This window comes from Nannobrachium achirus (genome assembly GCF_963921795.1).
Source record: "Nannobrachium achirus genome assembly, chromosome: 5".
Classification (NCBI taxonomy): domain Eukaryota; kingdom Metazoa; phylum Chordata; class Actinopteri; order Myctophiformes; family Myctophidae; genus Nannobrachium; species Nannobrachium achirus.
The window spans coordinates 16,190,725-16,204,327 of NC_137814.1; the positions used below are offsets into that span (position 1 = coordinate 16,190,725).

Below are 13,603 nucleotides of genomic sequence, written 5' to 3' on the forward strand. Positions count from 1 at the left end.
GTTGGAATGAAATGGGAAAGGCTTCCTCGTGAGAGTAAATTAAAAAATGGTAATCAATATGATCTCGGGTGCAGCTGCAGCAAGTGGGGCCCTGAGAGATTTTGTAGATAACATATGTATGCATCCCAAAATGCTTTACACTGACTCTACAAGCAAGGGGTAGTTAAAATTCAAGTTACTTTTAAAACTTGTATGCAGACATATTTCCAGTGTCGCTATAAAGATCAGGCTTTAGCTTGGCTGCAGACCCTTTTATTTCCCAATAACGATAACAGTGTACTTGAAGAGAAGGACACATTGAAATGTATTTAGTATGTATCACATGAGCAAAAATAAGTCACATGTGCAATTCTCTTTGTTGTTGTTGACTTATCCTATGCTCTCATCCCCATAATAGTCAGAATGCAAATTGTATCCAAAGAGAGCAGTTGAATCTGCATCACCCAAAACATGGCCGCTGTAGGACTACAATTGCCACACTATATAGCTGAATGACAATAAAACACAAGGTTTAATTCTTGATTTAGCCACTCTTCGGGGAAGTGTCAAGTTGCAGGGGCAACATCACACACACAAGCTGGGCACATAAAGACATAAAGATGCTCACAATAAGGAATACGTAGACCCTTTTATACAAGCTAAATGTTCTGAGTTTTGCTTTGGACTTTTTTTCCCCTCATACAACAAACAACAAACCAGGCCTGTTTTGGAATACATTGTTAATCATACAACTCAGACACAAAGTAACAACACACACTGCTTCAGGCCCGTCGTACAGATTTTTGGGAGGGGTGTCAAGATCAAAGACTCCACGTTTTTCGCCCACGCACAGCGCGGGCCGAAAAATATGGATTTTTCACAGGAAATGATTCCTTTTTAAAGTAAAAAAAACTGTTAAAATCAGTTCTACACGGCAGAAGAACCGTTTAGGCTTAATATAATAGGGTTTATATAAAGCATGATGTCTTAATCTTACCTTGGAAGAAAGTTCTATCACAGTCACTCAAATCTTTCCTACAGAAACTAGACTGCTCCCGAGTCCCTTCAACGGGGGCCCCCCCACCGCTGGGCCCCCCCTTTCCGGGAGGGGGGACAACAGTACCCTTTGCCGCCCCCCCCCCCCCCCCCCCCCCCCCCCATCAGCGGCCCTGACTGCATACCAATAGACACACACTCTGCATTACTAATAATAGACACAACACAACAGGTAGCCGCAAATTGCAACACTAGATTTTTTTTTTTTTTTTTTTTTAATCTGATGAATCTAGGGTTGCAATACCTCCCATAGGCAGCCAAAAAACTGTTTTGATGCATTGGCTGCCTATGGGAGGTATTGCAACCCTAGATTCATCCGATTAAAATAAAATCTAGTATTGCAATTTGCGGCTACACAACAGGTAGCCTACAGTGCCACACTGTGTTCAACTAAAACACAGAATGTTGTCTATAATGCTTAGACAATACATCAGCATTTCTATTAAATGTAGAGGTTATAACCAAAAGGCACTAGCCAGCCTGTGCCAAAACAAACACACAACTGTTTGTAACGCTATGTCAGCCCACAGCATTTACAGGTCTGTAACTCTCTGAGTGTACAAATGGAACCAAATGGGCCTGTGGTTCCAACTTTCCAACTGCTCTGGTTTATTAGTAGGCTATCAATGGTAAAACCTGTGTTTATTTTGTCAATATGTGCTGCCTTAGTTGAAACATGTCTAATCCAATACCTATAACTATAAGCAAACCCAGCATAGAAAAGTTAGAGTTCCATTTCTTACCTTTTGTCGCCTTCGGTCCATAACATGTCCGAAATGAAAGAAAATTGCTTTGCATCTCTGCATCAAACTGAAGCCAGGTGTAGCCTGGACAGTACTTGGCCTATAAGCAAGGAAGATCAAAGAAGGAATGGACACCGACGTCATTTTAGGCTCCATGGCCATCCGCCATGACACTCTTGATGGCAAAACTGGCACCGGAGGTTCGGTGAATAACATTGGAGTATATGAGCGCCGGCTGGGGCAGCTCATGAACAAAGAATTATTCTGAACGATAGAGACCTTTATAAAACACTCAGCTCAGGAATATAAAAGAAAACATTTTTTTGTGCTGTGTTGCTTTTCGGTGAGTACACTGCATAACATTATAGAGGCATCTAAAGAGCACAATTTACGTTTCTGAACTAGATAGTATCGCGAGACTCTCCACCATTCCCTGTCTGGAATCCAAATCTCGCGATAGCTCCGAGACAGAAACAGCCGCCGCCGCTGTTTAGCTGCCTCAATAACATTATGTATTGTGCACATCGAAAAGCAAGTGATTGTAAAAATACCTGTGATATGTCTTCTTTTATATTCCTGGAGCGATTATACAACAAAGGTCTCAATCGTTCAGAATTATTTTTTGTTCATGAGCTGTCCCAGCCGAAGCTCATAGACGCCAATGTTATTCATCGAGCTTCCGTTGCAAGTTCCGCCACCCAAAGTGTCATGGCGCATGGACCGTGGTGTGGGCGTGACTTATGGTGTCTTCTCCTTCTTTGAGGCTTCTTGTAAATAAGGAAGTAGGCCTATAAACAGGAAGTAGGTGTATAAGGAGTATAATGTATTCACATTTTATTAGACCACAGAATAATGTTGTGAACCATCCAGACAAATTAGAATGATTTAAATAAATGTTTAAGTATTTAAAAAAAAAATGGTTTCAAAGTCATGAACAAATAAATACATTTTTTTTCTTTGAAGGGCTGTCTTCTTCTTCTTGTTGTTTTACGGCTGTTGGCAACCAATTTTATGGTGCATTACCACCACCTTACGATCCGGTGTGTGGATCGACACCTAATTCCTATTCACATTCACTCACTCATACACACATATTCTATTCTATATTCTATATCCTATCATAAACTCTGTTTCCCTTAAAAACTCTAACAATACCCTAAAATTAGTGTAAATTCCTGTACCCCCAATTCCCTCAGCTGATTCCTCATCATCTCCCTCCTGTCCTATGCCTTCTACAATCCATTAGAACATGTTCCACTGACTCCTCTTCCTGACATACCCCACATAACCCAGTCGGATGCTTCCCTATAATTTTCAATGTTTTATTTAGTCAACTATGCCCTAATCTTGTCAATATAATTTCCTTTCTTCTTTGTCCACTTCCTTTCTCCTCATTATCCCACCTTACCTCTGCTTTACTAATACTAACCTGCATTTCTATTGACCCCTTCACTAATGCCTTCTTTGCCATCTCATCTGCTTCCTCATTCCCCTTCACCCTTACATTGTGGGGAGCTGTCCATTGAAGGCAGTGAATTCATTATTCTAGCCAGAAGATGGCGGTGCCCTTAGTGCATAGACATAGAAAGGTAGAAGCCTCCTCCGGCTCTGGGGCGTTGGTAAAAAAATATATAGGCATTTTTTAAGGCAAGCTTACAGAATTCTGAAGCACAGTAGGGTAGGCCAATCAGAGGCAGGACTCACTTTTTCCCAGAGGCTCATGCCAATAAAGCTTCTTTGAATTGAATTGAAGTCCCGGAAAAGACACGCTGTGATTGGACTTCCGCCTGTCCTTTTTTTTACCAGTCATTCCAATGAACTGCAACGACGAATGAGGTATCTAGCTGTACATATTTGTTATTATTGCATCTTTCTTTAAAGTAAAAGTAAAAAGGGTAGATATCCTCAAAAAAATATGCAGTAATCCTGGTCTCTATAATGCCTCCCCCTGGCCAGCCAGGACGCCTGATGGAGGGGAAAGGAACTGGTTGGAATAACACATCCAGCCGGTGCCCCTGTCAGGTGAAAAGAATCAGCTTGGACTCCTCATGCATAGAAGGAATCATGAGGTCAGTCAGTTGCTCTCCCCAGGTTTGCAGAGGGAGTGTAGCACCCAGGATTACATAGACAATTGACACCGGGTGAAAAAAGTGGGTTACGAATATTTAAAAAATGAAAAAAAGGGAAAATAAAAATGGTTACGTCTGACTGTGGGGTTAAATTGAACAAATGAAAAGTTTAAACAGGAACTTGTGACTACAATATTAACTACATTGGATCCACCCATGGTTATTTTTTCTTTATTTTTTTAGTTTTCTGAAAAGCAATGCTTTTGATATGCAATGATATGGTTTATTTGCCTTGAGACGTAGCACTAACTTGATTAATAATGCGTTGGTTGACTGGCCGCCAGACTTCCTGACCTGGATTTTTCTCTCGATACCCCTGGCTGCACCGAGGGAAGAAATCACTGTTATTTAGATGTCACATACACTTCTGTTAGCAGTAAATTGACAGACATAACAGACTGTCATGGCTTAGGGCTGAGGGAGCAAGGATCATCAGACTCCAGTGCAGACATTCAAGATGCGTTGGGAATAAATATCGTCACTGTCGGGCAGAAACCTCGCATCTCCAAGTTTCAAATTTGTACATTTTTTCACAAGGTAAAGCCCTGCTTCATCATACAAAGCCGTCACACAAAAGCAGTGAAAACAGCCGATCTACAAGCACACAACGCCTCGCGGTGCGAGGCGTTTGTGTGCTTGTAGGTCGGCTGTTTTCACTAGTTTAAATTTTTAAAATGATAAACACATGTCCAACGGTTTTGGACATACCACCCGACAACGACGATATGTGAGGAGCTACTGGTCAAAGAGCTAACAGCCCTTATACTTGAGAGTGATTATAATTGGAATATAAAAGCTTATGTCATTAGATTCTAATAATGTGACACTGGTGCATAAGTGGTACATGCATCTCCACTGGCAATAGGCGTACCACAGCTTTATATGCGCTCATAGCATAGATTAAATCTTTTCGAAAGAAACTGCCTTTAATGAGCGGAGGAAAAAAAGAAAGAAAGTCAGATTTCATGCATTTTCGTTCCCGGCACAAAGATCTGAGAACTGTCACTGTTTGAAAAACCGAATCTAAAAACCATGTGTAAGTCCAAGCACACAGTGCATCGTCGTTGTCGTGTGGAAACCTTGTATCTCCAAGTTTCAAATTTGTATGTTCTTTCGCAAAGCAAAGCCCTGCTTCATCGTACAAGGCCGTCGCACAAAAGTAGTGAAAACAGCAGATCTACAACCACATGCTTGTAGATCGTGCTTGTAGATTGTCTGTTTTCACTAGTTTAAATAATTTTTTAAAAGAAAAATTGACATACAAGGTTTTCACCCGACAACGACGACATGTGGGTTAAGAAAGCTTGTCATCATGCAGCTGTCAGCAGAGACACATGTCTGATACGCGGAAACCAAAAGCAGCAGGCGTGTGAAGGGCTTTGCTCCTGTCCTCTGTAAGGCGTCTGTAAGTAGGCCGATAAGCCCCCGCGCAGCATCAATCATGCAGCCAGAGTCACTCGCTATGAATGGGATTATGTTAAATTAAAAAAGAAAAAGCAAAAACATCTCTGCTGTCCTATTATGCTTTCCTTCTGTCCCCTCCCCTTTCCTCCCTCTGCTGTGTGTGAGCACCGTGGGGTTTGCTGGTCAAAGGGAAAGCAGTCACGCTTATTGAGGAATTGATTTGCACTAAATGAAGGACATTTTGCTGGATATTCCAGGGAGAGAACAAGCGTTAGGTTTAAGGATGTGTGCTGCTCTGTTTTCTTGTAATGCACCTACTGTAATTATCAGCAATAAAAAACAAAACAAACATTTGCCGCAACGACAGTCTCATCATTTTCAGAGGTGTTTCGATTTTATCAAGATGCAGTGATGCTTGGTGTACTGTATTGGACGATGGGGGCAGAAAAGAAAATGGCTGGGACCCCTTAGTGGTGTGCATGTTCTCATTAAAAGTTCATTTTCTTTTTTTTTTCTTTTTACGATAATGGGTTTGAAACTATTGAAAGTTGCAGAAATGCTACAGGTATGGAGTCAGTTTAGTCTCAGTCAGGACATTTGCAGGAAAGGGCACTTGCAGAAATCAATTAATCTTTAGTCATTATGAAGCATAGCTTTAGTTTATGTAGGACACAAGAGTCTCGCCCGCCCAGCTGTAATCAGCTGTCAGTCAGCTCCTTTCCTAATCCTCATTCACAGATCTGCTGGTCATTACATCACACTGTCATAATCCACTTAGAGCTCACGCTCAATAAGGGAGGCTCCATTAAATATGCTTGCTTTCTCTATATTTCTGCTTGCTGCCTCCTCCACCTTTTGATCATAGTCTGGCATGAGCTCAAATAGTGATTTATGTTTGCTGATTCAAGCTATTATGCCATGTATTGCTATTGTATTACTATTGTATCCCTGATTTTGCATAGCGGGCATGCATTTAAAAAAATTCTGGGAACATCTGCGAACCGCTTAACACTTTAAAAGTTTAATTGTATCCCATGTGTTGCAATAAATGGTTAAATAGTTTTTCATAGTTTTAGACGAGGAATTCAACACTGGTCCACACCGCTATTCTTAGAAATCTGCTTCAGCGACATTCAGCCAGATCGTTGTTGAGTCGCGCCCAGTCCAATAATATTTCATTCCAAACGACTTATGTCCAAATCAAACAACGACCGTACCATCTTTCCTCACAGCTCCAGGACTGCCAGATTTAGTCTCCGAAAGCCAAGTGGTGTACAACTATATATCACGGCAAACATTAGCAAAATGGCATTTAACATGAAGTGTTACCCCTGCCAAAATCAATCTTTTTATTACAACTCTATAGTTGGCAATAATTTCTTCCCCCACTTTTTTTTCCTTCCAATTTATTAATTTTGCCAATTGCCAAATTCCCTTCACATTTGTGTGTGGTCTGCTGACCCCTGCCAGTGAGGAGCCCCCCCCGGGAAGACACAGCGAGTGTGGAGAAACACCCTACTTTTTCGCTGTTAAACATCCACAAACCGACAGGCACCGCCCCGGCAAGTAGGAGTCATTGGAAGTGTTGCCATTATAAACTAATTTGGGCTTGTTTTTCTGTAAAGTCGCTTGTAAATATTGGTATTGACGTTTTAACTCTTTAGTATTTACTGCTCTTTTCCTGAAAATGTCCTGCAAATGCATTTTTTCCACAGGTTTCATTCCCTGTTTTGCCTTACTAATTTTTATGGAGAATGGAGCGTGTGAATGGTGAATGGAGCGTCAAAACCAACAAAGGGTCAAACTCTTTTTTCTGCTATACCACCAAAATGTGGAAAGCCTTACCGAAGGCCATAAAGGAGTGTGGATCACTAGCATCCTTTAAAATTGCCCTGAAAAACCACTTACAGGCAGCAGCCGTTCGCAACTGGTAAAAAAAAAACTAACCTAGCCCAACCCTACCCTCCCCTGCCCCTTCTTTGTATATACTTACTTACTGTTTAGACTCTTTTTTTTGTTCTCTCATTTTTCTTTTCTTTACATATCTACTGCATAGTAGTAGTACTATGTTCTATTCGACTGTCATTCAATGTTATATGAGATACTTAAATGGTTTCCTATGGAAATAAGCTTAGTCTTTTCATGGATCTCCTTTTAGTAGACCTTGTACCAGTGAACTGTACCGTCATAAAACTGTACCTTTTCCTATGCAAACTTCTAATAAAGTCTTCAATCAATCAATCAATCAATTTTTGCAGAAACTCGCAAATGGCAAGAAACCACTCCATTCCCATCGAAAAGCAAAATACACCTTCATAGGTAGATTTAAACTTCGAGGTCAGAGACTCTTGGCCCCCTTGGGAGCATAGGGAGTCCACCATGGATCTCCACCTCACTCTCCTCCTGTGCAATGGTTTTTGCTTCTTGCCAGGAGGTCCCTGTCTTGGACAGTTCATCAAGCGTGGACCGCCTCCAGTTGGATTTTGGTCTACCTGGCTTCCTCTTGCCTTGAGGATTGTAGTCTAGGGCTTGTCTTTCTAAGTGTATGTCCGATCCATCCCCACTTTCTAGCTTTGATTTGTGTGGTAACTTGCTCCTGTTTCATGCATCTCCACAGGTCTACATTTGAGATTGAGGTCAGAGAAGGTCATACAAATAGAAATTGCAAACATGCCCAATGTTCTGCCAATCCACTGAAAATCTACTGTCTTGCCAATGGCAGAACGTGTGACGTTTTGAAATATGGCACATTAGTAGTTGCGGATTGCATTTTTTTTTTTAGGGCTAAGGTGCACTGTAGTCGCTTATTTGGGCTTAAATGTTGTTTAAAACAGTCATTTTCACACATTTTCATGCCAATGACCCCCAAAGGAATATGTGATTGTTGTGCTTCCTGCTGCAAACGCTGCCAACTGTTAGTTTGAACGCTGGTCCAAACTGGATCCACCATGGGGCCCAATTCTGGGCCCTGGGTTCACTGTGGGCCCCCCATGAATGTTCTTCATAGGAGGTGGTTTAACCCATGCATTATTACGCATTATTTTGTGCTTTAACTATTGAAAAAATAGCATACAAGCTCACAGCGCGGCACCAAGTGCCGCGCTGCGAGCTTGTAGATCTGCTATTTTTGAAAAATCGGGTGCTCAAACCTTTTCATGTGAAGGACCCCCAAAATGATATGTATTTGGCCACGGACCCCCCCATCTCAAAATATTTAGTTCCAGGGACCCCCAGAAGCAAAATTTGAGTCAAATGTTAGCTTAAAAAATACCTATATTCAAAGATTTGCAGATATTTTCATGACTTTTCAAAAATATCAGATATACAAGCTCGCAGCGCGGCACTCGGTGCCGCACTGTGAGCTTGTATATCTGATATTTTTCAATAGCTAAAATAATTAAGGCCCCTCCACCTTGGGCCCTAGTAACTCATTTCCACTTTTCCCCCCCTTGTGACACCCCTGCATGGAGGACTGGCACCACTGTGGAGTCTCACAGGAACTTTAGCCCTGCCAGAATCAATCTTGATATTATCTTGATATTATATCACAGTAATTACTTCTCTCTTTTACATAATTTCTTATGTTCTATCCCCCTTCCTTTTTCCAGAGCTGAGCATGCAGGCTCTGCACACGATCCATTAAAGCAAGCATACATCCCAAGCCATATAACTGACTAAAATTTAGATAGAAAAATAATAGATACAGTAACTAAATTACTTAAATGTGAAGTGAACAGATGACTCACTATGCATCCTACTTAATATAGATTCTACAGAGTAACTTTTTCTCCCATAGGATTTATACTGTAGGATTTCAATTTAATGCCAGTATATCGTCACTGTCGGGCAGAAACCTTGTATCTCCTCGTAAAGCAAAGCCCTGCTTCATCACACAAGACTGTCACACAGGACTAGTGAAAACAGCAGATCTACAAGCACACAACGCCTCGCGGTGCAAGGCGTTGTGTGCCTGTGGATCGGCTTTTTTCACTAGTTTAGATCATTTTTAAAATGATAAACACAAAACGAACGGTTTCGGACATACAAGGTTTTCACCCGACAACGGCAATATATATATGTGTGTTTTTTTTCTCTCCCCCAGGCCTGTCAGGTTCTGGCTCCACAAGGCCCAGTCTCTGCTCTACTGCAATGAGCACGGCGTGCTGGGCTCCTTCTCGGAGGAGGCGCAGAGCTGCACCTGCCCCGTGGAGCAGCCCTCCTGCCAGGGGGTGGTGCCCTGCGCCGTGGGCACCTCCTCCACCTCCTGCGCCACCTGCGCCGCCGACAACGTGACCCGCTGCGGCAGCTGCCACCACGGCAACCTCCTCCATCTGGGCGTGTGCCGGCCCAGCATCGCCGCCTCCCTGGACCACTACCTGAACCTGGACCTGGACATGTCTGACGCCGAGGTCTGTCCGTCTGTCCGTTCTCAACCTGCCATCCTAGTAATATTACCAGATAACAAATGTTCCCTTACGTACCTGTACAGGTCCATTTGTTTCCATTTGTACATCACTCTCAGAGAGGGTCCTTTTGTTGAGAACCACTAGCACTAGTAGTGGATTCCTAATGTGCCATAGTGTTGGAGCAAATAAGTTTGCAAATAAGAAAAAAAGAGTCCTCACAACAAATTGCTGCTCCCAAAGATATAGTTTACTCGGTGTAAACTTTATCTTTGGGAGCAGCAATTTCGTGTGAGGACTATTTTTTTTCCTTTTCTTATTTGTATACTGTTTCTAGTCCAGCACCCAGCCTATACAGCCTCGGATGTGCGTGCCTTTTTGAATGTGTTTCAGCCGCTAGTTCAATTCATTGTAATAAATAAGTGTCATACATATTCTAAAAAAAAAAAAAGAATCTTATGATGAAAATAAGAACATAATTTGTGTGTAAAAAAGAAAATCTAATATTTGCCACCAACAAGACCAAGTCTTTCCCGCGGACACATTTGTCCATGTCCTATGGACATTTTGATGACCCCTGGTGCATGTGTGCTCATGTGTGTGCACGTGCACATGCACGTGCGTGTGTGTGTGTGTGTGTGTGTGTGTGTGTGTGTGTGTGTGTGTGTGTGTGTGTGTGTGTGTGTGTGTGTGTGTGTGTGTGTGTGTGTGTGTGTGTGTTTAAGTCAGTCTGACAGTGTGTTGTCCACTCCGCAGGTCAGGTATCTGCTCCAGCGCCTGGACAGCAGGATAGAGGTCCATGCCATCTACATCAGCAACGACGTGCGCCTGGGCAGCTGGTTCAACCCCGCCTGGAGGAAGAGGATGCTGCTGACGCTGAAGAGCAACAAGAACAAGTCCAATCTCATCCACATGCTCATGGGCATCTCCTTCCAGATCTGCTCCACCAAGAACTCCACCTTGGAGCCCGTGCCGGCCATCTACGTCAACCCTTTCGGCGGCAGCCACTCGGAGAGCTGGTTCATGCCCGCCAACCAGCCCGACTTCACCGACTGGGAGAGAACTCGATTGGACGGCGGCGCCGCCGTCACGTCCCAGTGCTGGAACTGGACGCTGACGCTGGGCAACAAGTTTAAGTCCTTCTTCGAGACGGTGCACATCTACCTGCGGAGCCGCATCGTCACCGACGACCCCGCGGTCAACGAGACGCTCTTCTACGAGCCGCTGGACCTGGACGACCAGACGTCCAACCTGGGCTACATGAAGATCAACACGCTCAAGGTCTTCGGCTACAGCCTGCACTTTGACCCCGAGGGCATCAAGGACCTGATCCTGCAGCTGGACTACCCGTACACGCAGGGCACGCAGGACGCAGCCTTCCTGATGCTCCTGGAGATGAGGGACCGGGTCAACCGGCTGTCCCCGCCGGCGCCGCAGCCGCTCGACCTGTTCTCGTGCCTGCTGCGCCACCGCCTCAAGCTCTCGGCCGGCGAGGTGGTGCGCATCAAGGACTCCTTGCAGATGTTTAACTCCAAGCTGCCTAACGCCACGCCTGAACCCGAGCTGGCCCAGTTGTGCAGCTAGCTTAACTTGCTACGTACTGCACAGGCATTGGGAGGGGAGGAGGATGCCATAAGTACAGTGGAAAGCAGAGTTGGTTGCTGCCGATTCAGGGAGTTGGACGGGGGATCCCGAAAAGTTTGGATTAATGCAGTTTTAATCCCACAAGTCTGGATCAATAGGTCTTCATCCACAAGATACTGGATAGTTGAGCTTTGTAATGGTCTTAACGATTGGTTTTTCCAGTTTGTGGTCAGTCTTAACTTCTTTTTTTCTGTTGTTGCTTTTTTTTCGGGTGGGGGTGGGGGGAATGATGCCTGATTTCCACTTGGTTGCGCGCTGCGGCACGCACCACAAATAGCCGATCTATTAAGCCCAGCTATTTCCGGTGCGCGACTAAGCAAGCGACTAATAGTAAGCGACTAAATATAAATCACCCTTAATTCCAATCAGTGCCCTGTGGCATAGGAGTGAAGTTACTGTACGTTTCAGACTGTTGGGAGAACAGCGGACGCCAAGGCTCTCCTTCAAAAGAACAACTGTACGAGCCTGCAGGCCACTCTTACTGCCCTGCTTCTGACAGCAAGCATGTTCAAACTGTACCACTGCAGAGGGATCTTAACGCACTCTTTTCACACTGACAGGCCTTGCGCGTTGGGAACTCAAGAGACGGAGAAGCTGATGTCATTAAAAAGTCACTCTTGCCTCATGAAGATAAAGGTGATTTTGATATATAAAGAGGGGGTGGGGGGCTGTTAAAATGATTTAACGGAATGGAATTTCACCTTTTTCTAACCCTATTTTCTTTGGTTTTAGAACGATCTCAAGGGGATCGGAAATAAAAAGGGAACATAATATATGTGGTGAATGAGATGTTATGCTTAATGGTTTCAAACTTTGATAATCCTCCACCCCTGTTGCCGTCTTTGAATATCTTTTTTCTTTTTTAATTATTCCCTGACCTTTTATTTCATCCAGCATTTGGAACACCATAGTACGATATGTATCTGTGCTTAACGTTTGAGTGAGAAACCCATAAAGTGACTTTTGTCATTGGCAGTGTAACTATACCAAAAGACAGCGGCAAAACAGAATGGCGAATTGTCTTAACCACGTGAGCCCTAGCTTGAGGGGGGTCGTCAAGCGTTCGGTGGAAAATAGCAGATCGGCAACAAATTTATTTGGTGTAGAGGGGGGGAAAAGAGGTCCGGCCCGGTATAGACCCATGGGGGATTCGGGTTAACAAAGTATAATAGGGTTTAAGTGGTTATATGTTGAGTTTATTTGTTGGGCGGACATCATAAAGAAATGCTCTGATGTGATAAAGGTGTGCAGATGCAGTGCTGTAAATATTGCTCCATCTACCCGCAGGTGTGAACAAAGTGCACATTGCTTTTTAGATAACCAAGTGCAAAGACCAAAAAAAAACAAAAAAACAAAAAAAAACAATGTTTATGACAGAACAAACTCATGCCTTATATGGAGAGTCAATGTTACGATAAGAAGCACATTTAGTTTCTGTGTTTGATTTCCCAGTGAAAGCTATTTTGCTTTTTTATTTTATTTTATATTTCAATATTTCTACCAAGAGAGATCCGCAAACACATCCTGAAGAGTACACTATGTGGTTAATGTAGCTTTTACTGTAACCCGTAAAACGCCAATCACAGATTCTGCAAGAGTTCTTCCTTGTTTTTTATTTGATGTTGTTGGGAAGTTTGGTCACAATTTGTATTCACAGTGCGCAATGGTATTTTAATTGTATCATTGTGCTTGCAAAAAACATTCTCCTGAAATCATGTTTCTCAGAAGCTGGCAGGAACAGTTTGTTTCTCCCAGTGATCCTCATGTGTTTATTTTTCACATACTGAAAAAATATTGGTTTTGTCTGTATTTTCTTCTTTTTTTTAACGGAGGGAGTTGGGGTTGGCGTTGGCTTGGCACGGCCATCTGCACATGCTGTCAGTGTTGATTTCATCTGTGAGAGTTTAAACATGGACCACCAAGTTTACACTCTCTGGCTTAAATGAATTACTGGGGATTTTACTAGGTCTGTTTGAAACAACGAACTAGGGATGGGACGATACACGATATTATCGTTTATCGTGATAAAAAACACTCGCGATAATCGTATCGTGGAGATTTAATTCATCGTGATATCGTCCTCCGTCATGCACTGGGAACAATTCAGCTTTTATTTGCAGAGCTGCATATCCGGTACCACTTAAACCCCCTATAATTGGTAAAAGGTACTTAATATATGTACTTGATACAGTCTTTTTTTTACATTTTTATCAAATGTCTTTGCCAAAAAAAGCTTGTAGATCTG

At 43.1% G+C, this 13,603-nt stretch overlaps 1 protein-coding gene across 1 annotated transcript in view; it reads left to right on the plus strand.

The window, feature by feature from the left end:
- The window catches only part of brinp2 (bone morphogenetic protein/retinoic acid inducible neural-specific 2), a gene marked incomplete at both ends in the record, with an annotated part of 142,807 nt that extends 131,509 nt beyond the window's left edge, over window positions 1-11,298 (plus strand). Inside the window, 2 exons of the mRNA XM_080725575.1 lie at window positions 9,414-9,720; window positions 10,471-11,298. Of these exons, the coding sequence (XP_080581701.1) occupies window positions 9,414-9,720; window positions 10,471-11,298 (1,135 nt within the window). The remainder of the gene's footprint in view (window positions 1-9,413; window positions 9,721-10,470) is intronic.
- Window positions 11,299-13,603: the final 2,305 nt, after the last annotated feature.